Source organism: Otolemur garnettii, unplaced genomic scaffold, assembly GCF_000181295.1.
Source record: "Otolemur garnettii isolate 467f Iridium unplaced genomic scaffold, OtoGar3 scaffold00002, whole genome shotgun sequence".
Lineage (NCBI taxonomy): Eukaryota > Metazoa > Chordata > Mammalia > Primates > Galagidae > Otolemur > Otolemur garnettii.
In genome coordinates, this window is record NW_003852397.1 from 29,713,566 (window position 1) to 29,740,442 (window position 26,877).

The 26,877-nt window shown below is 42.9% G+C and overlaps 1 protein-coding gene and 1 non-coding gene across 2 annotated transcripts in view; one reads left to right on the top strand and one right to left on the bottom strand.

Moving 5' to 3' along the window:
* The window catches only part of CACNA2D3 (calcium voltage-gated channel auxiliary subunit alpha2delta 3), an 876,027-nt gene that overhangs the window by 491,245 nt on the left and 357,905 nt on the right, over positions 1 to 26,877 (bottom strand). The window contains exon 4 of the mRNA XM_003781696.2: positions 18,715 to 18,877. Coding sequence (XP_003781744.2) covers positions 18,715 to 18,877 — 163 coding nt within the window. The remainder of the gene's footprint in view (positions 1 to 18,714; positions 18,878 to 26,877) is intronic.
* On the top strand, positions 24,852 to 24,959 carry LOC111725759. Its single transcript, XR_002773744.1, has one exon. It is a non-coding gene; the product is annotated as a U6 spliceosomal RNA (small nuclear RNA).

The following is a 26,877-nucleotide window of genomic DNA, read 5'->3' on the forward strand; positions in this document are numbered from 1 at the left end:
GGAGGAGTGATACAATCTGATTCATGTTTTAAGAAGACAACCCTGACATACAGACAATTATTATTTGCAAATTTTAAAAAAAATTAAAAAAGAAGAATTAGAACTACCTCTAAGTCCTTTTTGTTTTTTTAGGTGGTAGAAGAGAGGGCTCAAGGATGACCACATGTTCTATTAAATATGTTTAATTAAAATAAAACATTTTATTTGGAAACATTTGCAAATATACAGAAAAGGTACAAGAATAAAAACAGCACAAAGAATACTTGTACTTCCTTCTTATAAAATTGGCTTTGAACACTTTTTTTCACTTGCTTTAACATTTTCACACACTACTTACTGACACACACGTGCACACATGCTATTTTCCATTCTAAACCATTTAAGGACAAAGTGTACACACCATGACCTTCTTTCCCGAATCCCTCAGAACCACAGTGTTTTGAGCCCGATCCCCCCAGGGATGTGGTGTGCACAAGGGGGAGTCAGAGGGCCACCCATACTGATGGGGACTGGGTGGCAGGTGGCAGACACCAGCGGAGAGAGGCAGGGTGGGCTCAGCAGGGAGGGAAGGCTCTGGCTGCCAGGCCAAGGGTGAAATTAGAAAAGCTACTGCTCAGGATGTGCTAGCTCCAGGCACTCCGACTCCTCGTGGGGGGAATGTTATGTTGGCGACAAGAAAACTGATCCCGACTAGTGCAATGACAATACGGCAGACTAATGGATCAAAATTCCTTTCCTATTTTTTGCCAATGTTGCAGATTTCTAAAATTCTTCTGCCTCAAAGTCCCCTTAGTCAAGGTTCCACCTGAGCAATTTCAGGTTTTCAATAACAGCCAATCCCTCTGACCTCGAAAGATGACTTGGAAGTCCCAGAAGCACACTTAACTTTGCTTCTCCTGAATTCTGTGGCACAGCACGAGCTGCCACCCTCATCAGAATGACATTTCCGTAGCCAGCCTCTCACTGCCAGGCTCGGAGACAAGCTTATTCACTGCAAGTTGATATATGCAGACAGTAATCAAAAGTTCTGCTAGCACAGGGGGAAAAAAATCTTCTGAGGGTATAGAGGCAGCTCAAAACGAGATTGAAATGTGATGAACCACAGCCGTTTTTTGATTAAGTAGGGTTTTTCAATTTGCCACTTAAAGGGAGCTATGAATATCCTTCCATCATACATCCCTATCAACTTCCTCCAAGAGGCAGTTGGGCCAAGAGCATCAATAATTCTGAAGCGCTGGAAGTCCCAGCCCAGGTTTATCCTCAACGGGTGTTCAGAGATGATAATCTACATTCAGTATGTATGGAAAAATTCTCTTCTGCAAAGAGGAAATGCAGAAATAAGATTCAGGCCAGCTGCTAGAGCATGGCATGTGTTCCCACGGCTTCTGCTAATCTACCCTCAACTAGAACACAAGGCACAGCTAAACCATTACATCTTAAAAGCCACAGCAGTTGCCAGCCTATGTTTCTGCAGGCTCTAAAAGGGCTTTAATTCTGGTATCTTAAACTCTGTGTTGTTTAAACTCAAAAGGTATTGCTCTCCGGACTGCAGCACAAGGGGAAAATGCTCTCTGGTCCATTCAGCCCATCTGGGCACTAAGGAACTGAGCTGGACTAATCTTGGTGGTGCTGGGGTATATGTCTGGGAGAGACAGAACAACAGGATACATATATTCATTATCAGCCCAACCGACACATCCTAATCTTTTTTCATGGGTATCCAACCTTTTTTCTTCTCTACTGCGAATAAGAGTTGCCTTGGGCCACACATTAAATACAAAAGCACTAACAAAGGCTGATGAGCAAACAAAAAAAAAGTCTGTACATATTAAACTATCCTCAACTAACCAGCATGCAGCTGGAGGGCCACAGGTTACATACCCCTGTTCTAGATATTCATTTGCTACACTGGATTCATATTCAGGCAATACTGCATATAGCTGAGTATATCAGTGGGCTGTGTGATACCTAGGAAGTTACTCAATATCTCTGGGCTCCTTTTTTCCTTTATAAAATAGGGACAAAACAGAGCTGATCTTCAGAGTGTTGCTGGGAGGATTAAAGGAGATAATAAATACAGTTAAAACACTTTGCCAGGCTCGGCACCTGTAGCTGTAGTTAGGGTGCCAACCACATACACCTGAGGCTGGCAGTTCAAACCCAGCCCGAGCCAGCCAAAGAACAATGATAATAACAACAACAACAATAACAACAACAACAAAATAGCCGGGTATTGTAGTGGGTGCCTGTAGTTCCAGCTACTTAGGAGGCTAAGGTAGGAGAATCACTTAAGCCCAAGAGTTGGAGGTTGCTGTGAGCTGTGATGGCACTCTACTAAGGGCAACAAAGTGAGACTTTGTCTTAATTAAAAAATAAACAAACAAACAAAAAAACACTTAGCCCAATCCATGTAGTAAGGGCTTCTAAAGTGTTAACATTACATTACTTGAGTCCAATTTTCCTATCCTCCTTTCAAGATACATATGGAAAATGATGCAGCCACTTTGGTAGTTCTTCAAATGGCTAAATATAGTTATAATTCAATCTAGCAATTCCATTTCTAGGTGTATGCCAAAAGGAAATGAAAATGTGTCCACTTGAAAATGTGGTCTCAGCAGCATTATTCATATAGGCAAAAGTGGAAGTAACCCAAGTATCCATCAGCAGATGAATGAATATGCAAATTAATACACATTCATATACATGTACATACACATAGTGGAATATTATTCGGCCCTGAAAAGGAATGGATACTGATATACGCTACAGCATGAAGGACTACCGACAATATTATGCAAAGTGAAAGAAACAACCACAAAAGATCATATATTATATGCTTATATTTATATAATAAATGTCAAAAAAGGTAAATTTATAGAGACAGGAAGCTCAGTAGTTTCTTGGGGATGGGAGGGCACACAGGTTGATAGATAAAAGTTACAGGGCTTCTTTGTAAGGTGGTGAAAATGCTCTAAAATTGGTGACTAATGGTAGCACATAAAAATCACTGAATTGCACACTTTTAATAGGAAAACTATATGGTTTATGAATCATATGTCAGCAAAGCTGTTTTTGAAAGTACGCAGCTCTCTGAGTGATTCTGACCAGTAAGGGGACTGAGAACCTCTGTTCCACCCATTGGTGCCCAGAGGCTCCCGGGTTCTCTCTCCATTACAGATGGATACTTATTCAAGATGCCGACCATGGACGAAGTCAGTTCTCGGTTTTGTGAATTCCTCATGCATTTAGAGTACATATACTGAGAAATGAGCTGTATGATGACCCAGCCTCATCTGCTTCTAAGATTAAACACATCAGCCAGCCTCCCACTGAAGAACCAAGACACTGACCCCTCAGGCCTCAAGAAGGGAGATGGTGCCAGCCCAGCACCCCTGACTGAGTTGCCTTTCCTCAGTATGCCTGAGGGTTACCATGGGAGAAAGGCCAGAGGAACTGCACTGGGCCACTTGTCAGTATCAGCTATTGCACATGTAATAAACCTCAGTCCCCTTAAGTATCTATGCAGAAGAATATTGAAACCATTAGAAATTTAGCCTTTGTAAAGCCAGCTTCCTCTCAACTAGCCATTTCAATTTCCACAACACTGTAATCTACTACCTTTAGTGTGAATATTTTTAATGCAGAGACCCCAAGACATAAACTTGAACTCTTTGCTTTCCCAGGGGCCATAACTTAAGCCATTCGGTGCCGGCATATCCTTTGACTCACCACCAACCAAGTTGATCATCGCTGCCCATTTAAAATCAGATCTTGCTCTCTAGCCTTTGTCAATAGGACATTTGACTTAGCCTTCTGTCAGTTGAGTTAATATAAACCACATCCCGCCAGAGACAGAAGCCATCCATTATACAGAATTATATGCTACAGGCCTGGAAATGGAAGATAAGGTTCTTTCTGGCACAACCTGAAAGTGTATTACGTGTCTCCTATGACTAAGCTATTTATTAGGGAAAGGGGCTGCTTGAAAAGGGATAAGCATATTATCTTTGCTCTTGCCTTGTCTGAAAAGGCGACCAGGTTCAGAAGACTCTCCACCATTCTGTTCAAAGGTCTGACTTCATCTCCAGTTCACTCAGGGCTCGAGTGAACTGCTAGTCTCTAGATTCGGTTTAACACAGAGGGCCATCCCTGCCTTTCAAATACCGGCATTACTGAGAGCATTGCGAGGCTGTGGAGGATGAACCGGGTGGGAATGTCCCCTGGACTGCATCTGGGCCAGAAGGCAGTCCTGGCCCACTCACGTCTCTGTGCACCCAGCTTCGTTACATCTCCTTCCTTGCCAAGAGTCCCTACTGTGAACCCCAGGAGACTGACCTCTAACCCTGTAACTCGTCCCTGGGGAGCGCCTTGCTCAGTGATAAACTCAGCTGGTGTGAAGAGACTGGTCTTCCCAACATGCTGCAGAGTTTACACGTGTAGCATTTCATTTCTCCCCAGCGGCACCCACCTGCCACCTGATGAGAGCTAGCACGCAGAGGCCCTTGCCCGTAGGCAGACACACACGTAGGGCATGTTCACCACTGTGCCCTCCACGTGCAAGTGGTTCTTTGGGCCTCCACACCCCTGGAGGTGTTTAGTTTTCCACCCTTATCTTTTTTCACTCAAGTGACAATGTACCTGTTAACTTCTAACATGAGCTAATAAAAATCATTTTCAAATACTTTATGCAGAACCCAATGAAGCATGAAGATGGCTTTTCCTATACAAGTAGAATATGACCCAAATTCCTCTCTCCTTTTTTTATTAACTTGAGTGAGACTTGGAATGGAATAAAAGGCTGAAAAGTGCCAAAAGATATTTCCTATCTTGACAGTTAAAACAACATCTGGTCACATCTTCTTCATCAAACTCCTCAGAATAAGCTACAGGGAAAAAGAAACCCAGAACTCTAGGACAAAATGTGTCAGGATGAGTACAGAGCATTGCTGGAGTCAGGTTCTCAATAATCCCAGCCACAGAATGAACCAGCTGGGTGAGAGTCTGAGAGGAGCCTATGGCTGGTCCCCGATCAGTGGTCCAGTGGTTCCAGAACTCTCTGTAACCCCACCCTGGAGCGTCTCAGTGGGGCAGAGTATGGGCGTCTCAGCCACTGGAGGAACACCCAGGTGCTCACTCCTGCTCTCCCCGCCTTCCATCCCTCACTCCTTTCTTCCACAACCCTCTTTCTACCACTGCTCTCCCTTCTTTCTCTTAGGGAGCATCTCAGGATCAGGGGCCAAGAGAAGTCAGCTGGCCTTCACAGAGTTAGCTAGCTTATCTAGTCCGATGGCCCACAAGTGGACTGGATGTCACACCTGCACTCATAACCACCCTGAGACACAGCACTTAGTCCTGGCCCTGCATTTGGGCATGAAAGATTCCACTCCTCTCCCCCCACCCACCCACCCTGGTTTTAAAATAAAGAAGCTTCCATAGGCCTGGTCACTGTTGGAAAGATTCCATTCAGAACCCCATTGACGGGGGCAGTGCCTGTAGCTCAAAGAAGTAGGGCACCACCCCCATATACCGGAGGTGGCGGGTTCAAACCCGGCCCTGGCTCAAAAAAAAAAAAAAAAAATTGCAATAAAATGTTCAATTTAAAAAAGCAAAAGAATCCCATTGATAGGAGCCTCACCATGTTTCCTCGGAAAGATACCAGGAAGGTCCACCCTAGAATGACGACCACATAGCAGGTATTCTGAGTGGGATGGCGATCCCCCTGGGTTAGGATGCCGGGAGCTCATTCCTCAGCCGAGCAGGGTCCTAGGGCAGTAGCTACAAGAAAGCCCTAGAAGCCTCTTCAGTCAGTTTGAGAGGGTGTGTGGACTGAGCAGGGGCAGGGCTGCCAGAACAGAGAAGTGAGAACCAGGATGGAGCATCAGGAGAAATGAGACAGAGGCTTATGACTCCCCTCAGAGAAGAGGCAGAACCCCAGGGTTGGAGGAGAAGACACACATTTCCCCACTGATGAGGCCACAGCTCTTACAGCCTATAGGGCACGTTCTAACCAAGGGAACTCAGTGGTGCCTCGCTGGGGGAGGGGGGCTCAGTGATTACAGCCTGTAGGCAGGTGCTGACCAAGGGAACTCAGTGGTGCCACAGTGAGGGACATTTTACAGTCTGTAGGGCAGGTGCTGACCAAGGGAATTCAGCTGTGTGACACTGCAGGGAGGAGGGGCTCAGTGATTACAGCCTATAGGGCCTGTCCTGACCAAGGGAACTCAGCCGTGTGACACTGGGGGGAGGAGGGGCTCAGTGATTACAGCCTGTAGGGCAGGTGCTGACCAAGGGAACTCAGTGGTGCCACAGTGGGGGACATTTTACAGCCTGTAGGGCAGGTGCTGGCCAATTATACTAGGGCAGGCCTTAGGCTGCAATGTCAGCCCCTTAGTTGTTGGGAGGGCCTGGGGTGGACAAGGGTCACTGGGGAGGGGGTTTTAGAGCTATTTACCAACCAGACACCTCATTTTAATATCTGAGCCACTGGCATGGCCACAATGATGTTTCCTGGCTGAGGTCAGGAAACAATCAGGGTGACACTGTGATCTTGGCTTTGACCAGGCTGACCCAAGAAAATCTTCCCTAATCATCAGGAAAGAACAGCCTGGGGGCTGAGCTTCTCCCAAGCCATATCCCTCGAGGAGGTTCTTGTAGCTCACTAAAGCATGGCAGCTAGGACTAGGCTGATTTGGGTGGGTCTGAATTCAGGCTTGGACAAATAACATAAGTTCCTGGAGTCTCAGTCTTCTCATTTGTAAAATGGGGTGAGAAATAGTAATAATGAACAATTTTTGAGCCTTCTGATATGCCAGGGCTTCATGTTCTCTCTGTCCTTTAGTCCTCACAACAACTTCATGTATTGAGTTCGATAAACTTAATCTCCTCTAAGGCACAGAGGTTAAATCTTTTGCCCGAGAACACACTGCAGGTGAGCAGTCACACCTTGACTCTTAACTCCAGCTGTTTGGCCTCAGAGCCCATCCTCTGAGGGAGCCTCCCTCCTTTCTGCTGCAGGGGCCCTATGGGTATCCAAGGAGACAGCAGGTGGGGGTGCTCCGCACAGCACTTGCCTGCAATCTAGGTGGCTGCTGTCCTACCTAGTGCTACTCCTTGGAAGACAAGAGCACCTTGGTGGATTTTACCTTGATACCTGTTGGGTTTTCACTCAAGTAAGAATGAACAGAATGAAGTTTATCTAGGAGTTCACACAGTGTTCCTTAGCTATAAAATGAACAGTTCTTCATGTATGATATTGGCCCTAAGCTAGACTAAAGAAAACTAAGGATATGAACATCACTCAGCCATTTGCTACACAGGGTTCACAAAGGAGAGGGTGGGGCAAGGAGGCCAAAAGGAAAGAGACCATTTGGTATTGGGAGTAGGGGGTAAAAAAAAATGCTGATTTGGCCCACTTTCTGCACACCTGCCTCAAATGCTCTTTGACAAAGGGGGACAGTATTAGTCAGCCATAACAAAATACTACTGACTAGGTGATTTAACAAGCAGACATTTTGGGAGATAAAATCCAAGATTAAGGTGTTGGCAGGCTTGGTTTCTCCCTCTCTCCCTGTCTCGCAGATGGCTGCCCTCCCGCTGTGTGCCCAAGTGGCCATCTCTCTGTGCACCTGCTATCCCTCATGTCTCTTCTTATTAGACAACGGTCATGCTGGATTAGGGCCTACCCTAAGGAAGGACCTCATTTTAACTTAATCACCTCCCTAAAGCTCTTATCAGCAAGTACAGTCACATTCTGACCTAGTGTAAACTAGGATTTCAACATATGTATTTTGGGGTAGACAAAATTTTGAGACCTGCAGATATTACATGAAGGGAGATAGTCTACTCCTGATGAATGAGGGACAGAAATGATCCCAAGGCAGGTACTACTGGTCGGGAAAAAACTGAAGTGATGCAGAGAGTATGACATCCTGTTCTTGAAACTGAAGGGAATAGTCCTTGAACGTTGTAAAACCTCACTGAGCAAGTACCTCTAGATATTCTTTAAAAGTCTGGCTTGTGAAAAGGCAAATCACCACCACCCAATTTTGTGTGGCCTTTGAGAAGGCACTGCAGGGTTTGACCTTTTCTCAGACTCTCATGCCTATAGAAGGAATCTTCCACTATCGCCCCACAGCTGGTCCACCACAGGCACCCTGACTGTAGCCCCGACCAATGCCCTTCCTCGTCACCTCATCTGGGTTCCCAAGGCATGCTGTCCTGCCGGCTTCCCCCTCCCACTCTGCCCTTGATAGCAGTGAATGGAGAAGGTGAAAAGTCTCTGAGGTTCAGGTTTGGCCCACCTCCCTTCATCCAGGGGCCTTGAATGAAGTGGACATGAGATGCGAGGATGTGCCCATGGAGTTCAGCTGCTGAGGCTCTGCTTCGAAGCACAAGTGGGAAACCCCAGATTTGGAATGGGAAGACATGTAACTCCAGTCTGTTTCACCTCCGATCTTTCTCAGCCATTTGCTTCTTCTCTAAGATACGGATTAACCCACCTGCCTAAAGGCAAAGTAACAGTGTACTGCAGCCCCATGCAAATGTGGGGGGGGGCTAGAAACAGCACAGCAGCAGTTGTTGAGGTAGAAACCACTCAAGAATTGCTGTACTGCTTTGAAGTGAGAGGGGAGGAAAGAGAAAAACATCAAAATGTACAGAAATACCTCTCCTGCTGAAGAATGCAGGCAGAATACAAGAAGGGGGCCCTTTGGAGGCTACAAAGTGGAGCTGCTGCGTTGGGCAGCATGTGAAGTTTTAAGAAATAGAGAAGGACAGGCACCAAGTCATTTTTAGTAGAAACCCACCCCAAATATTGGAGGCATGGACTTTTAAATGTCACCCAGAGGAAGTGGTGGCCCTGAGCAGGGAATATACCTGCAGTGTACATCTTATCTCCAAGGCCTGCCTGTGCTGTTGCCAGGCATTCAACAGACAGCAAGATACCCACAGGGAACCCCTGGCCCAGATCCCTATGACATGTGTCCCCACTATAGAATATGGCCTGCGATGGGGGGCAGAGGGACTTGCTGGTGCACATTCTTAGCCACATTAGCCCCGGGCCTCCATCAGCTTCAGAAGGTCCACTGAGACCCAGACAGCTACTTCAAAAAGGGGCTCTTGCAAGTCACCTGATAAGCAGATGATGTCAGTGAGAGAACAAAACAGGACTGCACAGCCCCTTCTGAGACAAGAAAATCTCACCTCTAATCCCAGTTTCCAGGCTGACCCTTGGAAGCCATGACATATTTTCGTTCAAGTGCAGACTGGTCTTCGTATTTCAGGCTGGGCATCCCTATGTCTGTGATATCCATCAGCAGATGGCTGCAGTATCACACAATCATTTCAGAGGGAAATCACTTCTCCTTTCCCAGGCCAACATCATTCATCTTAAAATAACTACCGCCACCATAAGGACGCAATATGATACACTTATGGCAATCTCCTGCAAAGGTGGCACCCACTGATTGCCATAAACAACTCACTTAATAGTTATCCTGTCTCTAACAAACCACGGGCAACCACTGCCACAAAGTAGAGAGAACTGTCACCTGGGAAGCCAAACACACCTACTTACACACAGGTGTATTTCCTTTTATGGGATACTAGTGTCCCCTGAAAAATTATTTGTAGATAAGTAGCTTTGTAAGTCAAATCCCTTTGTTCTTTTGCTTGTAATTACTAAAAAAAGTAATGCTTGTTCCTTGTAAAACACAGTAGGAAGGTGGAAGGTACAGGGCCAGCACTATCAATTTTTTGAACAGCCACTTATGTCCTTCAAACAGACACACGTACTTTACCCTGCATTTTCCTCTACATCTTTCCTTCTGCATCTTTGTCACTTATCTGTGTACCTTTGAGACCCTTGTCCTGAGCACAGAGAGCCCCAGCTCAGCAGAGTGTCCAGGTCCCAGGAAATACACATGCCTTTGAAGATGTTAATGGCTGTTCCATGATAAAAAGATGCCATAATCAAATAAGTTAAAGGCTGACTCATAATTAAACAGCTTTCTCCACAGTAGGAACTTGTATTCCTTGAACATCTCGTGTACATAGTGGAATGCCAAAAGCGACAGATTCTACACGGCGTCTCCCTCCCTTATTCCATCCCAAAACATTTTGTCAGGGATTACTTAGCAACACCTCGGGTGACGAGTCTGCTCTCACTGCAGCATCTCCGGCCTCTCCCTGTGCCCCAGACCTTGGTTAAATTATCTCCTACTCATCTTTCAGATGACTGCTAAGCTTCTCTTTCTCAGGAAGACACCCCCTGACCCTGACCACCCCCCACTTGGCATTCAGCCCAAGCTGAGCTGCTCTACGGCATCTGGTTGAGGCCCCACAGCCCCTTGCTCCATGCTGCATGCCCTCCTGTGGGCATCAGGTGTTCAGCTATGTGGCTACTGCCCGTCTGCCTCCCCACTGACCTGTCAGTGGCTCAAGAACATGGCCAGAGCCTGCACCACAGCCCCTCATGCTACAGGGTCACTCTAGAGGAACTCCATGAATGTTTACTGAACCAACAGATGCTGGTGGTGTCCCACAGAACCCAGGTCTGCACCTGCCACTCTAGTCACTACGGTGGAGGGACTCCCATCTCCTAAACACGGTGCACTGAACTTTCTGGTGAGGAGAAGAGCCTGTCTGCGCTGTGATTCATCACCTCCTTACGTGCTTGTCTTGTACATATTTTGGTATGGTGGGTTTGCAGGATTAAATATGGAACCATCTCATCTCCAACAGAAATATCCTCAATGTGTGAGCAGTTGGTACCCACTGGCATTCTGATGCAGAATTTGCTTCACGTTTTTAAAATGACTTTTTGCTGCAACGTTATTTTGATAAAGGGAAGAGATTGGAAGTGTTTATGTAAAATAAGACTAGTTTTCATTTGTGATGGATTTTCACATGCTGAGAAGAAAATAGCACAATTTGACAAAAACAGAGCCTTCCATTTGCGGCACGTATAAAGTGTGCACATAAACAGGCATGACACAACCAGCTGAGTACAACCAGCCCTCAGGGTGGTGGATACAGTGGCACGTAGGACACAACATAGAGAGGCAGGTATCCAGTGAGTCTGAAGTCAGAGCATTGTGTTCTCATGCTGACCTATGCCCTTTGCTAACTGGCAGATTCTGAGCAAGGGTCTAAGCCTCAATTTTGTCACCTGTAAAATGGGAATAATAAGAGTTCCTGCTTCACTGAGTTGTGGGTAGAATTTCACTGTATTAGATCACATTGTGCTTATCACACAGTAAGCCTCATATAAATGTTACCTGAATAAAGAAAACTGATAGACAGGGCATCAGTTGACTAACACACAGGTGAATGTCTCAGGGAACAATGGGTAGATAATATGTCCTGGCCAGAAGTTTCCCTTAGCTTGGAGTTGGGAAGAGCAAAAGGGTGTGAGAAGTGAAGGAAAAAAAAAAAGATTTCTTTCATATCCCTGCTGAGACTAGTACCACCCAACAGCTAAGGGCTCCCATGCTCCTCCGAGAGCCCTGGTCCCACCCAAAAGGAAAGCAACGAGCATTATTTGAAGCCTTACAGACTTTCATTGATAATCCTATGAAGGTCTCAGCAGCCCTCCAACCCAAGCAGAGCTATAGAGCCACAGAGCCACAGAAGTTCCCTGTGTCCCAGAGCAATGAGGCCAGGCAAGTGCAGGGATTAGAGACTGGGCCCCCTGTCAACATACTCATAGGCCTCCAACCTTGCACTCTGGGTCCCCGCTGTTCTCCGTTCACTGAATTTCTTGATGTACAACTTCAGTGATTTAAGGGTTCCCAGGGTGCAGGAGGAAAATAAAATGTTACCTGGCCCAGTGTCAGAGATATTCCCAGGCATAAGCCATGCTACCATGGGTTTCACTGTCCTCCTTCTTAGAACAATACTAACAATCAAACTTGCAGTAAGCTTCTACCCCAGAGTAGTCACAATTTGAAATGCTTAGTATGCACAGTTTCATTCAATCCTCACAAATCCCCCATGAGGTAGGTGCTGTTGTGATGTCTGTTGCACAGAGGGACAAGCATCATCGGCTGAGCCCTCTGTGGGGCAGGACAGCACCAAGGCAATGAAGACATATCATGCTCACTGTCGGACCACACGCCCAAGCATGCCTGTGGGTCTCCCAGGGCACCCTGGCTAATGCTGCCCAGGTGGCTGGGGGCCCACAACCAGCCTCTGTTGTGCCTCTTATATCCTGGAGGCCCAGCCTGTATCTCTTCAGCAAAGCAGTCTCTTTCTCACATGTGGGGACCTGTGACATACATGGGTGGTTGAGTCAACCCATGAACAGTGGCTCGTAATCTGTTTTCCCCCCAGGACACACTGTAACACCACCGGAGGCTATAATACTCACTGCTAGGATTTCCAGAGTTCTGAAGGTGGTTCTGCCCTCTCCCTCCCTGGTCAAAACATAGACCAGATAGCGGGTGCTTTAGAGTCATACTGATAGGAATGACCTTGAATCCTAAGTCATTAAAAAAAAGAGTAAATCACCTCCATACTCCAGTTCACTACCATTACTGCAACATTTCACAAATGTCAGGAGACCAGGGTAAAATAAAGCCCTGTTAGGAACCCTCCCTGCTCTTCCACTGTCCTCTGGTTCTGCTGGCCCTCCTGGCAGAGTTTCTCTAGCAGATTCCATTCCCATCCAGTTGTAAGACTGTCCTGCTTTCCATTCCCTTCAAAAGAGAGATTTTAAATACAAACAAATTTTAAAATTCTGAAAGTAGCATTACCTCATTAGGCATATGTCTAAAATTACTGTCTTCAAAACAAAACAAAAAAATTCAAATACAAGCAGAATTGAAATAACAAGCAAAGACAAACAACTAGAGAAAACACCACTGGTGATGACCTGTGGTAAGTGGGCTCAGTCCAATTCAATTCCATCCCTGGAAGATCTCTTCCAGTCCAGGTCCTCTGCTCAGTTCCCAAGGGGATGAAAAACAATGACAGCCCCTGGCCCAATGTCAGGGGCAAAGAACCCAGTGAGGAAAAAACAAAACAAACAACAACAAAACCACTACACAATGTGATGAATACTTTCACACAGGAGGAATCCAAACACTGTGGGGCACATGTGGGGGACAGAGGGAAGATCTGGGGAGAAGGGCTGGGCCAGAGGGGCCGGACTCCAAGCAAAGGACAGGCCTCTCCAGGTGGGGAGGGGAAAGTACCCTCAGCTGGAGCTCAGAGGCTGTTCAGGGAATCTAAGAAGAGGAGGAATGGGGTAACCAGGAAAACAGTTCAGAATACTGGGCTCAGCTTGTGGGTGTGCTTGTATTTCATTCCACACACAGTGCTGAAGGGAAAGGGGTCCAGGCATGGGGGTGGGCATCCCCTACAGGTGTTTGGCAGGACAGCAAGGGCAACCAACCTGGTCTGCAGGGGGGGAAGTGGGTTTGGTATGGAGAGTCAATGTGCACCAAGTGCCTCTGAGTGACAGGCGCCATGCTGTGTGCTGTGCCTTCCTCCTTTAAATACTCAAAATGACACTTTATGCTCTCTCTCACCTCCCTCTTCCCCCTCACTCTTCTCTACTCTCTCTCTCTTCTCTTCCCCACCTTCTCCTTATCTCTCTCCTCCTTGGTGCTGCTCTGCAGCCTCCCTCTCCCCACCAATAAAAACTTTTCCTACAAAAAAAAAAAAGACACTTTATACCTTACAGATGAGAAATAGAGGCCCTGGAAGTGAAATGTTCCTCCCAGTCCCCCACACTGGCTGCAAGTCCAGGCCTGCTGTTCTCAAGAGATCCCCTGATAGTCCAAAGAGAGCCCTACAATAGACCAGGACAGAGAGACAGGGATGACACAGGGCAGTGCCCAGGGCTAAAGGTGACCAGGGGATAAGAGTGTTTCAGGGAGCCTTAGGCAGGTGGTATAACTCCCCTCCCACTTGCATTTTGGGGAACAATCACTTGGCACCTAAAGTGCTGCCTTTGAGTTTTACCCATGTAACATCCCTGGACCCAACTCTAGAATAAAGGTTGTGGACAGTTTGCCTCAGAGGATAGTGGTCCCCATGCTGCCTATGATGTGGGTTTGCAGTTAATGTGTTCAGTACAGAGTGGGATTCTTAGTAAATAATATACTTATCCATTAATCCATCCATCCACTCATTCAAGTGCAAGTTCTAGGCTAAGCATAAGCCTACACATATGGCTGAGGGGCCACAAGGGGCCACATGATACCCTCCCTCCATAAGAAGATGCAGACATAAGCCTATGCACACACACACAACTCTGCAGATCTCTGTTCATGTGCACGTGTGCACACACATACATTTAGAAGTGGGAAGGGACTGCCAACAGAACTTGAATTTTAAGTTAGAGATAGTTATTCTGTAATGTAAAAATATCATTTGCAAACTAGAAGAGAAAAACCGTGAGTACTTTGGGATAACCTGTGGAATCACTTCAGCATCACTATGCATCTTGCCATACACCATAGTCCTCTTGCGTTCACTGATGGAACAGGAGTTTCTGAGAACCAGATGCAGCTTGGGCAAGTTCTGTGGGCCTTGGCGAGGACTGCAGGTTCTTGGAGGTCTTTCTCTAGGGCCAAAGCTGTGTGCTCTCATCTATTTTCACTGACCTTGACTCCCAGTTCCAACTGATGGCCATCTCACCATCACATTCAATCAGGGCTGGGAGACAGACACAGAAGCATGTTGTAGCCTACTCCAAATGCTCAGAACCCAAGGAGGAAAACCACTTAGAGTCAGAACTTGTTTTTAACATCCCGGGGTTAGTCACTCCCGCTCCCTCTGTGCTCTCTCTCTCCCTCTTACTCTCTTTTACACATACATAAGCAAAGGGGAAAGAAACAAAAGAGAAAGCAAAAACATTTAAACAGCTTTCTAAAAGGTTCACGAGCCTTCTTGCACATCAAATGGCTCTTGAAAAACAACATTTTAATGATTTCCGTGTAAACAAATCAGAAACATATGGATTAAATTTCCCTTAAAATATACACATGTAATTAAGGGGAAAAGTGCTTGGAAAAATACATTTTGCGTTTTATCAAACCCAACATTTGAAAAATAGTTTGAGACATCTGACAAATCCCAATCCAGCGGTCCTGCCTCTCCCCAGGCAACGCGCATGCTCTGCTTCTAAGCAGGGGACCCCATTCTGCCTCTTCGGACTTTTGTCCTTCTCTTGGGTTTTTTAGAAAAAATGATTAGATTATAACAGAAACATTGATTTTGGAGGCTCTGCAATGGTGGTTATAGGTCTTCCTTTTCTTAGAGCTCTGTTCATTTTCGGGGGCTGGACCCCCAAGCAAAGCCCAGCCTAATAGCCTGGCCTCAGCCTGACTCGGCTGCCTGCTGGGGAACTCTAGAAGATGAAGGCATGGCCTAGACTGTCTTGCAATTCACACCTCCTCCTCACCATAATATATAATATGTGTGTAGATATGTGTTTGTACATGCGTGTGTGTGTATAAATTTTATGCCACTTCATTCAGCCTAGAAAGTATTGAAAAAGAGTTCACCTTTATCTGAATCCTCTGCCAGATCATCAAGAGCTCTCACAAAAGCATCCTGCCCCACGCTTTTGTCATAGAGAATATGGAGCCATTTACAGCTTCAAAGTATCGGCCACTGGTCTTCAAAATCTCCTGGATAGTAAGACTCACAGGCTGGGGATACCAGAGCAGCCACTCAACAAATGTGAACACAAGGCTGCACAAGACATTCTGAGGCCCCTAAGATGCATTTCTAAAGACTAGGATTAGAGCTCTTTGAGTTGCCACTGGCACAACGTGCCCACAAGACACCAGCTTTGAAGCTACAGCCTCTTTCAGGGGCTGAGAGAAAGACACCTCAACCACAGAGGACAGTGGTTGCTCAGCTAAACAGCCTGCTTTCAAGGCCTAGCCAAGGAGGCGGAAGGCAGTGTCCAAAGCAGGTAGAGTTCGGCCAGTTTCTTCTAGGATTAGAAATCATGCCCAAGAACACAGCACATAGCAGATCCTTATTAAATCACATGGCTATGTATCCACGAGGCTTAGCTGCCAGGAGAGAAAGACTTTGCATTGGTTTTCTTTGTTGGGGGCAAGATTTCCAACCCTGAAACAACATAACCAGTGATGAAGCTCTGAGCATGTGTTTTGAGTACATGTCATCAATAAGTAGATCTGAGCTGGAAGGCCTTCTAAACATGAAATATATTTCTGCAGTTTGTAAAGAAAAAAGACTGTTTGGGGCTGGTTTGAATTAGATAAAGTGGAGACAGAAATTTGCCTAAAGTGTTTGCTCCTCTCCCATAAGCAGACACTGCCTGGATGAGACAAGATAGAGCCCTGGCTGACCTTGGTCTATGCTCCATGACCGGGGGATTGGGAGTGACTATCAAGTCTCGGCAGGAATATTAAGTAGGCGGACCCCATAAGGGTTGCTGAGGAGGACTTTAAATGTCATAATCTATATCCCATGTCTCAAGTAATCTGACCATTAAGATTCTGCCTAGAGTTCCTCACAAGAATGATTCTATAGCCTGTGTGACCAGTGGTATCTCCCTTATGTGTTGCTACCATCAAAAGGCACAATTATACGATTTAAAGTCTAAGGTGCAATTACATCTTTATAATGGCGCTAATAGCATAAGCAAGCTTGGAGCAGCTGTCATATTTTAAACTATCATTCTGGATTGTTATATATCTGGAATGGCTCTGTAAAATCTTGTTCCTCTTTCATCTTCAGTTGAGAATGTATTTAATGCTGAGAAGGTGGCTTTCTTCCAGCCACACTGCACAAAAAGGAGCAACTTTCCTCAGGGACTTCATCAGCTAACAAGAGCATTTGGACGAGTAAACATAACCAAACAGAGCTGAGCTCAGCCCTCTAAGGCTTGGTCTATTCATTCCCTAAGAAAGAGTCCAAAGTAAAGATGAAGTCACAGGACACAGCTCAGTGCAGAGCTCACTGGGAGTAGTTTAAACTGACATCACTTTCTCTAAGGGAAAGAAAAAGATACACCCATGTCTTTGCCCACATGAATTACTCGAGAGGTCCCATCCTCATTGGCACCCCTGCTGTCCCCTGGCTTGGGTGCTGTGGCCAATACATGACACACAGCGTTCTACTTACCTCATTACCTGTCTGTCCCCCAACTAAACTGTGAACCCCTTGAGGAGGGGGCTATGTCTGGCTTACCGAAGGATCCCCGAAAACTGTCAGAATGGTTAATGAGGGGATCCTGCCCCCACTGAACCTTCAAAATGGAGATGGATAACAGACGGCACAGGAAAGGAGGGATCAGATATCCAACCACAAAGAACAGGCGTAAGAGAGAGAGAATGTTTCAGAGACAATGAGTCGGATGCTCTTTAATCACTGACCAAACTCTTTAAATAGTGACCTAGAACCATTCAGAGGAACAGTTTATGTTGATGTCACCTCCCCATAGTAGCAGTGACAGCCAATATGCACCGCTACCCCATGCTGCTTCACTAAGGGGCACAAATGCATTATTGCATACCTGCTCAGAATCTCCTAAAGGGCAGTACCTTTATCTCTGTCTTACAAAGAGGGAAACTGAGGCTCTGGAGGCAAAGCTATTTGCTTAGGATCACACACCCCAGCAGAGGAAGAGCAATATTCAAATCCATGGCCCTTGCTCTTAATTCTTGCACCCTTGTATATAACATTGAAACAGATGCTGTGATAGAAACTGGTCCCAATATCTTTGAAACTGCGATGGAAGACAATGGCACATGTTTTTTTCTTGTGCAATATAAAGGAAGACAGTTTTTCTAGGAGGATAGTGCTTTTGTTTTTTTAAGGAGCCTCTCAGGTAAAACAAAGAATATACTTCTACTCAGTAATGATAAGATGAAGATGGTTACAGCTTAAATACTTTATAAACATTGTCTCATTTAGTCCACACAACCACCCAATGAGGCAGACATGATTAGTATTCATATGACAGAGATGAGGAAACTCAAAACTAAAAGAAAAGTGATACAGCCAAAGTCACAGCCAGAAAAAGATCTAGCCAGAGGCCATCTGATATCAGTACCCAGTCCTTGGCCACTATAATTCCAATTGGAATGGGCAGAGGGCTATTTGGGAGAAAGAACTCTAGTTTCGACATGAAGTCTAGATGTGAGGTACATAAGGCTGGAAATAACAAATTCTTAAGGTCCATGTTGCATTGTAATCAGAAAAAAAGACCTAACAGATTCCATTGCAAACTCAGGAGCTCCCCAACCCTAAAATATCATTCCAGAGAATAGAGGAAGGAAAAAAAGAGATTACATCAGGGGTCAGAAAACTATGCCCACAGGTTAAATCTAGTCTCTCTTTCATAAAAAGATTGAGTGACACACAGCAGTGCCCACTGATATATTGTCTATGGATGCTTTTGTGGCTGAACTGTAGAGCTGAGTAGTGACCAGAGAGATCATATGGCTGGCAATGCCTAAGATATTTGCTATCTGGTCCTTTTTAGAAAAGGTTTACCAACCCCGGATTACATGTTAGAAAGCTTAATATAAACAGCAATAGGGGAAACAGCAAGCCCAGAATCTCTAGGCAGAACAGAACATACACCCTTCAGTTATCCAGTTGATACTTGACACATTCAGCTTGTAATTGTGCCAAAAAAAAACCCTTATCCAAAACCAGCCAGACCCTGTTTCTCAAACCCCTCACTCTATACCCTCTAAAAAGAACAGTGGCCAGGAGTCTTACCTTTGTTGTACATGTTTGTTGGCACTTGGACGTCACTCAGACTGATATTCACGGGCAAATTATTAAAATGGTCATTTGGGGCTAAGATGAATTCCTTTCCCAGCTCCAAAAAATTCCCGTCTTTGTCCCTTTCATTTATCAGCACAGCATTGAAGTATTCATACTGAAAGAGAAAGTCAAAGAACATTACATGCAGCTTAGGCCAGAGGGCCGTGAACTCAGACACACCTGGGCACAGGCTATAAGCCATCCCCTACATTCAGGGACCTGATCTGCTTACATCTCTTTAAATCTTAGGTATTGAGTATGGCTGCTTTTGCACATGTGTGATGCAATATATAAATATTTGCCAATGTCATTAAATATTCTTAGAAAACACAAATTTAAGGGACAACATAATACTTCCTTACGTGAATATAGAGGAAATTGCCCTAAAAGCATTTTAATTCTTTAAAAGTTAAGAGAGACCATGACATTATGTGGCATATATTTAAGTTGAAGAAGGCTAAAAATCAACAAAAGATAATAAGTAAATATATATGATTGGACAATTGGTTTGCGAACTTGTCCTAGAAAAAGTACCACATATCTCATCGCTGAATATCACCTTAGTCACTAGATGGCCAAGGGGAGTTCTTTGAAGGTGACCGTAGTGATATTCAGCAATGAGATATGTGGCACTTTTCCTAAGGTGGTTCAAAAACTTAATTGTCTGACTTCATATGGCAACAGCTCTAACAGCCATTCCAGAAAAGAGTTTCAAAATTGCTTTGAAGTATAGACCAGGTGCTGGCATCCGTGCATAGCTTCCCAAGGGGAGTATCTTGAAGGTGACCATAGTGATATTCATCAATGAGGTATGTAGCATTTTTCCTAGGATGAGTTCATGAACTTAGTTGTCTGACCTTGTATGAGATACCAGAACATCATAATTGCTTTGGAAAAATAATAAAGCAGAGTAAGTGGAACAGTAGAAGCAGAAGGACTGTGTATTTATATGGTGCTCGGGGCAGGCCTCATTGCTATAATGATGTCTGCATAGAGACTGATTGAGGGGAGGAAGCCAGTAGTGATGGCATATAGGGAAAATGTCCCAAACAGAAGGCCCTCAGATGGGAATGTGCTGGCACATTTTACAAATGGCTGTATCATCATCATATGACACATACGGAAGGCTTATTTTGTGTCAGAAATTATTGTAATGCTTTTCATGTGTTATTTGTTCTCTTAACAATGTTATGAAGTAGATTTTATGAGTTTTCTCACTTCACAAATGAGGAAACTAAGGTATAGCCAACTTTTGCTCCATGAAAGATGATTACACAGCTGATAAGCAGAGCCAGAATTCAAGCACAGGCAGTATATCTCCAGAGTCAATGCTCGTATCCACTGTGCACGATGCCCAACGTCAGGTGTGGACAGAATTAACAGACCAGGACCTTAAAATAACTAGGATCAATAAGCTAAGTGGACTAATGGAAAAAGTAGATAATATGCAAGACAGATGCAACACAAGCAGAGAGATAGATATTCTATGAGAGAATCAATAATAAATGCTAGAAATCACAAAACTGTAATAGGAATGAAGAACGTCTTTGATGGATCATCAGTATACTGGACACAGCTGAGGAAATAATCAGTGGGATTGAAGATATGCTAATAGAAACTTCCCAAACTGAGAAACAAAGAGAAGAAGGAAGAAGGAATAGAATATCTAAGAATTGTGGGAAAATGCAAAAAGTGTAACATGTGTTCCCATGTAATAGGAAGACCAGATGGAAAAGAAAGAGAGAGAGAAATTGAAGAAATATTTGAAATATTTGAAATGGCTGAGCACTTTCCAAAATTAATCACAAACATCAAAGCACAGATCCAGGAAGCTCAGAGAACACCAACAAGCACAATGAATATTATAAAAGTCTACCCTACATATATTATATTCAAATTGCAGAAAATCAAAGACAAAGAAAACATCCTGAAAGAAGCTGGTGGGGGGCAGGGGGTGGATTTTACCTATAGAGGAACAAGGAAAAGAATTACATCAGACTTCTCTTCAGAAACTATGTAAGTAAGAAGAGAATGGAGTGAAATCCTTAAAGTGATCAAAGAAAAAAAGAAACCTATCACCCGAGAATTCTGTATTTAGTGAAGTTACCCCTTGAAAATGAAGGAGAAATAAAGACTTTCTCAGACAAACCAAAATGAGGAAATCTGTTGCCATGCAAGAAATGGGAAATTATCTAAGTCTGAAACACTTACTTACATAGTGAAAAGAGTGTTAGAGTAGGAATAAACAAAGATAAAATATTTCATTTCTCTTATTCTTAAGTGATCGAACATATAACAGCTTGTTCAAAATAAACATAGCAACTAACTACTGGGTGAGTATAGTCCATGGATAAGTGAAATGAATGACAACAGAGGGAGGAGTGGGAACTACTTGGTGCTGTGACTTGAATGTGTCCCCTAAATGCAGGTGTTGCCAATACGATGATATTAAGTTGTGGGGTATTAAGAGGTGATCAGGCCATGAATGGGAGTGACAGAGAAAGTTCTTCCCTTTTGCTGTCTGTCTTTGACCATGTGAGAAAATGGCTTTCCTTGCTCCAGAGGACACAGCATCAAAGTGCCTCTTTGCAGACAGCAGCCCTCAGTAGACACCAAACATTCTGGTGCCTTTGACCTCAGGCTTCCTAACTCCAGAACTGTGAGAAAATAAATTTCTGTTATTTATAAATTGCTCAGTCTCAGGTATTCTCTGATAGTAGCACAAGTAGGCTAAGACACTGTTACAAGATACCTGTGCTACCCATGAAGTAGCATAGGGCCATATGAAAGTAGACTTAGATTAGTTGTAAATGTATACAGAAAACTCTAGGGCAACTACCAAAATGATTTTAAGAGAATGTATATTTATATGCTAAGAGAGGAGTGAAAATTGAGTCATATAACATGCTCAATTCAAACGAGAGAAGGCAGAAAATGAGTTAAAGAAAAGAACAAGTACAATGAATAGAAAATCATTATAATCATGGTAAATATTAATCCAGCTATATCAATAAAATGTGAATGGTTTAAACACATCAATGGAAAGACAGAGACTGTCAGAGTGGATAAAAGAACAAGACCCAACTATATTTTGCCCACAGGAAACCCACTTTTAACATAAAGACACAGATATATCAAAAGTAAAGGGATGGAGAAAGACATACCATGCTAACATAAATTAAAAGAAAATCAGAGTAGCTATTTTAATTTTGAATAAAGCAAACTTCAGAGCAAGGAAAATTATCAGATACTGAATGCTCATTATTTACTGATAAAGAAGTCAATTCTCCAAGAGGACAGAGCAATCCTTAATTTGTAGGCACCTAACAAAAGTGTTAAAATACATGAAGCAAAGACTGACACAACTGCAAGGAGAGTTAGATGAATCCACTATTACAGTTGAGGAATTCAACACATCTACCTCTATATCAGCAATTGACATACTCACAAAATTGGTAAAAAAAAAAAAAAATACAGTTACATTAAATGGCATTATCAGTTGGATCTAACCTGCATTTATAGAATACTTCATCCAATAAGAGCAGAACACACATTTTTCTTAAGAATGTGAAGATGTTTGATGGCAACACTCATCAAGATAGACCACATTCTCAGCCATAAAATACACCTCTACAAATGTTTAAAAAAAAAAAACCCATACCTAGTAGGCTATAAGAGCACAATAAATTAAACTAGAAATCAATAACAGAAAGATAGCTGAAAAATTCTAAAATACTTGAAAATCAAACAGCATACTTGTAAATAAACACATGGATCAAAGAAGAAGTCTTGAAAGAAATTTTAAACTAAGTGAAAATGAAAATGTAATTTATCAAAATTTGTGGAAGCAGAAAGAGCAATGCTTAAAAGGACATTTATAGCATTGAACACACGTATGAGAAGAGCAAAATGATCCACAATCAATCACTGAAGCTCTACTTGAGGAAAGTAGAAAAAGAAATGCCAACTAAATCCAAAGTAAGCAGAATAAATGAAGTGATATTATTTTTAACTTGCAAAGCAAAAATCAATGAAATTAAAAACAGAAAATCAATGCAAAAACATGAAACCAAAATTTGGACTTTTAAAAAGATTTATCATACTGAAATGATACAATGCAAAATCCCCAAAGGGAAGAGGAACATGAAGCAAAGTCCAGAGTAATCTAGGTGCAAACTTCCAAAAATTCTGTCCCAGTGCAATCACACATGCCACACTTAATTCTTCCAGCAGCAAACTGTAACAACACATCTGAAATCATGTCTACCAGGGAGGCTTAAAAGAAACTCAGTGCTCAGAATTTATACGGAGGGGTTGGCTATGTAGCAACATTTACCTACTTAATGTAATTAACATTTATAGAATCCCATGCCTATCAACTGCAGAACACACTTTCTTTTGCAGAACATACACTAGCTGAGCCATGAAATGACTCTAAATAAATTTAAAATCACTAAAATCTACAAAGTAGTTTCTCTCATAAGAATGGACTAAATTTAGAAATCAATATATGATAGTCATAAAAATATCATTGATATCTAAATATTCAGTAAAAGATGGCACCTAGAAATGTCCTAAAGATTTAGAAATTAAACAACATACATCTTAGTAATCTTTGTATCAAGGAAGAAAATGTCATGGATGTTGGAAAATGTGTTGAAATTAATCATAATAAAAACAACACATTGGCCAGGTATCGTGGCTCATGCCTAAAACTTTAGTACTTTGGGAGTCCAAGGCAGGAAAATTGCTTGAGACCAGGAGGTCAAGACAAGCCTGAGCAAGAGGGAGACCGTATCTCTATAGAAAAAAGAAAAATGAGCCGGTCGTGGTGGTGCCGTGGCGGTGCCCATCTGTAGTCCCAGTGGGAGACTGAGATAGAAAGATCGCATGAGCCCAGGAGTTTCCAGGTCACAGAGAGCTATGATGATGCCACTGCACTCTAGCCTCGGCAATGCTCTCTCAAACAAAAACAAAAGCAAGCAAACAAACAAAAAACCCTACACATAAATATTCCTCATGAACCTGGACACAAAAATCTTAATAAAATATTGAGTGAAATGAAATCCACCTATACTTAAAAGTATAATACATTATGACCAAGTTGTATTAATCCCAGAAATTGAAGGTTGGTTTAACACTTTAATAATCAATCAATGTAATTTACCACATTAACATGATGGAGAAGAAAAATCATATGATGTAGAAAAAGTATTTGACAAAATTCAATTATTGCTTATCATAAAAACACCCAGAAAATTAGAAATAGAAAAAAATGTTTGCAACCTTAGAAAAAATAGGTGTTCTTTTTTAATTAAAAATCTACAGCTAACATTATACTGATAAAGAAACACTGAATGTTTTCCTGCTTAGATCAGGAACAAGGCAAAGATATCTAACCAATTTCATTCAATATTGTACTGGTGGTTCTAGCAAATATAGTTAGACAAGAAAACAATTAAAAGCACTGAAATCAGAAAAGAAAAAAATCTTTATTTGTAGGCAATATGATTTTCTATATAGAAAATCCTAAGGAATCCAGATAATATACCAATCTATATAAAACACTAAAATGTATTATAACATTTTAAGAGTTAACAAGGTCATAGAATACAGGATTAATATTTTTTTAATTCTACTGCATCTTTATATGCTAACAAAGAACTTAAAATTCAAATTGAAAATAATAGTATTTACATAATAATTATATAATTATAATAATAGCATAAAACATGAAATACTTAGGTATACTTTTTTCTTTTATTTGAGACAGAGTCTCACTCGGTCACCTGTGGTAGAATGCTGTGACATTATAGCTCACAGCAACCTCAAACTTTTGGGCACAAGAGATCGCCGTGCCTCAGTCTCTTGAGTAGCCAGGACTACACACGCTGGCCAAAGGGCCCACCCAGCTGTTAGATGGGATCTCACTCTTATCCAGGTTGATATCGAACTTGTGAACTAAAGTATATTTAGCATATGACCTGGCAATTTAAACCCCAGGTATTTACCCAAGGGAAATGAAATCAGATGTCCACAATAATATTTGTGTGAATGTTCATGAAATTCCCATCAATAGAGCTCTAAATGTGCTCGCTTTGGCAGCACATACACTAAAATTGGAAAGATACAGATAAGATTAGTACGGCCCCCTGTGCAAAGATGACACGCAAATTCGTGAAGCGTTCCATAAAAAAAAAAAAAAAAAAAAGCTCTTAAAGTAGCAACAGGCCAAATGTCCATTAACAGGTGCAAGGATTAAACAAATACATGATATATTCACTCAATGGACTACTACTTAGGACCAAATTACTGATACACTCAAAATATAAATGAATATTGCAAATATTATGAGTTAAAGCAGCAGGAGACAAAGAGCATATGTATATGATTCCATTTATATGAAGTTTTAGCAAAGGCAAAATTACTATTCAATCATGATAACATTCTGGAGGTGCATCTTAGAGCATCAGTTTGAGTCAAAGGGGAGGTCCACCAGAGTGCTTCCTGTCCATTTCTTGATGAAGCATGGATTACATAGGTATATCCATCTGGGAGTACTCACTGAATTGTATGCTAAAGAACTATGCATTTTTCCAGATAGAAATTTATACCTTGATAAAAATAATTAAAGTCATAAAGGGCTGTTTAATTCCTTTTCAATTATTAATTCAAGAACCTTACAGAAACAGAACTCAAATTAATACATTTCAACCCTTTTTTAGAGCACAATTTACTGAGATGTGGTACCTCTAAAACAAAAGAAATCAGACTTCTGCTGAAACACCCACAAAGAGAGCTCTTTATCATGCAGAAATGTCTTGAACAAAGATAAGGGGAAGGCACCCCTCTTCTGAGGAGTCTGGTTTCCAGGGAACGTGTCAGTAGCTCTTCTTTCCACAGCACCAAGTTAAGAGAAGTCTTCATCTTCCATAGAGCCAAGTGCTTCACAAAATAACAACATTTTCCAAAACTCGAGCCTTCACCTTCATTGTTTGATATAACTGGAAGTTAAATTACCAAAATAAAGCCTCAGCCTGCCGCCTGACAAAGGACAAAGCATGAACGGTTCATGCACAGGCTCTCTGGAGGAAGCTTTGAAACTGCCATTTAATTGAATAATCTGCACATTCCAGAATGCAAATGAAGTAGGGATGAAAACCTAAGCATGATTTTGCTCAGTGGTGCTCATTTCCCAGGGACGACTGTGTGTTCTGCTTCTCCTCCCCAAGTCCATTTGTCTACTCTGCATTGATTTTGAAAAGGCCTGTTCCAGACAAACAAGAAGGATCATTTCTCAGTCCTTGGAAGGCACGGCTATAAATATGAAGCTCAGTGGTGTTGTCTATCTGATCGACTGAGGAAAAGATATGTTTAGCCCAGGTTGTCTCAGTATTTCTGAACCCTTGCTGCCCTGAGGGTCAGGGTAAATTAATTTTTTTGTGTGTATATCTGATGACCTACTAAGTGTGATGGGGGCACAAGAGAACTAATTCAGGGGATAAAATGTGGCATATAAAACGCCAGGGAGAAAGTGGTGGGTGTGCTCTGTTCACCAGAATCTGGCCCAGTCCCAGGCTAAGTACGTGGTGGTTCACCGAATAAATATCTAACAGAAATTCAGCAGGGCAGCAGTCAGGGTTAGACGGACTCTGTCAAGGGTTAGAAGGTAAATAGTTTAGGCTTTGTGGGCTACGGAATCTTGGCTATAACTACTCAACTGTACTGTTGTAGATGACAGCAGCCCCAGACAATACATAAATGAATGGGCCCTGGCTATCTTCCCCTAAAACTTTATTTACCAGAAATTTACAAAAAAAAAAAAAAAAAAAAAGATTTGGCCTTTCAGTGGAAGGTGGCCAATATCTGCAGTAGGATGTTATGGGATATTCAGGAGACAGAAATTTTTAAGTAACCCTCCAGCTGGAAGAGATGTTCATCCAAGAGGCATGGGAGCTGGGGTCCGTGCAAACTGGAGGATTAAGATACACGCAGAGGGAGGAAGAGAAAGCAGAAGTAGGGAAGGGAACAGGAAGTGGCCCAGACCAGCTGAACTGGAAGGGAACAGGAAGTGGCCCAGACCAGCTGAACTGGAAGGGAACAGGAAGTGGCCCA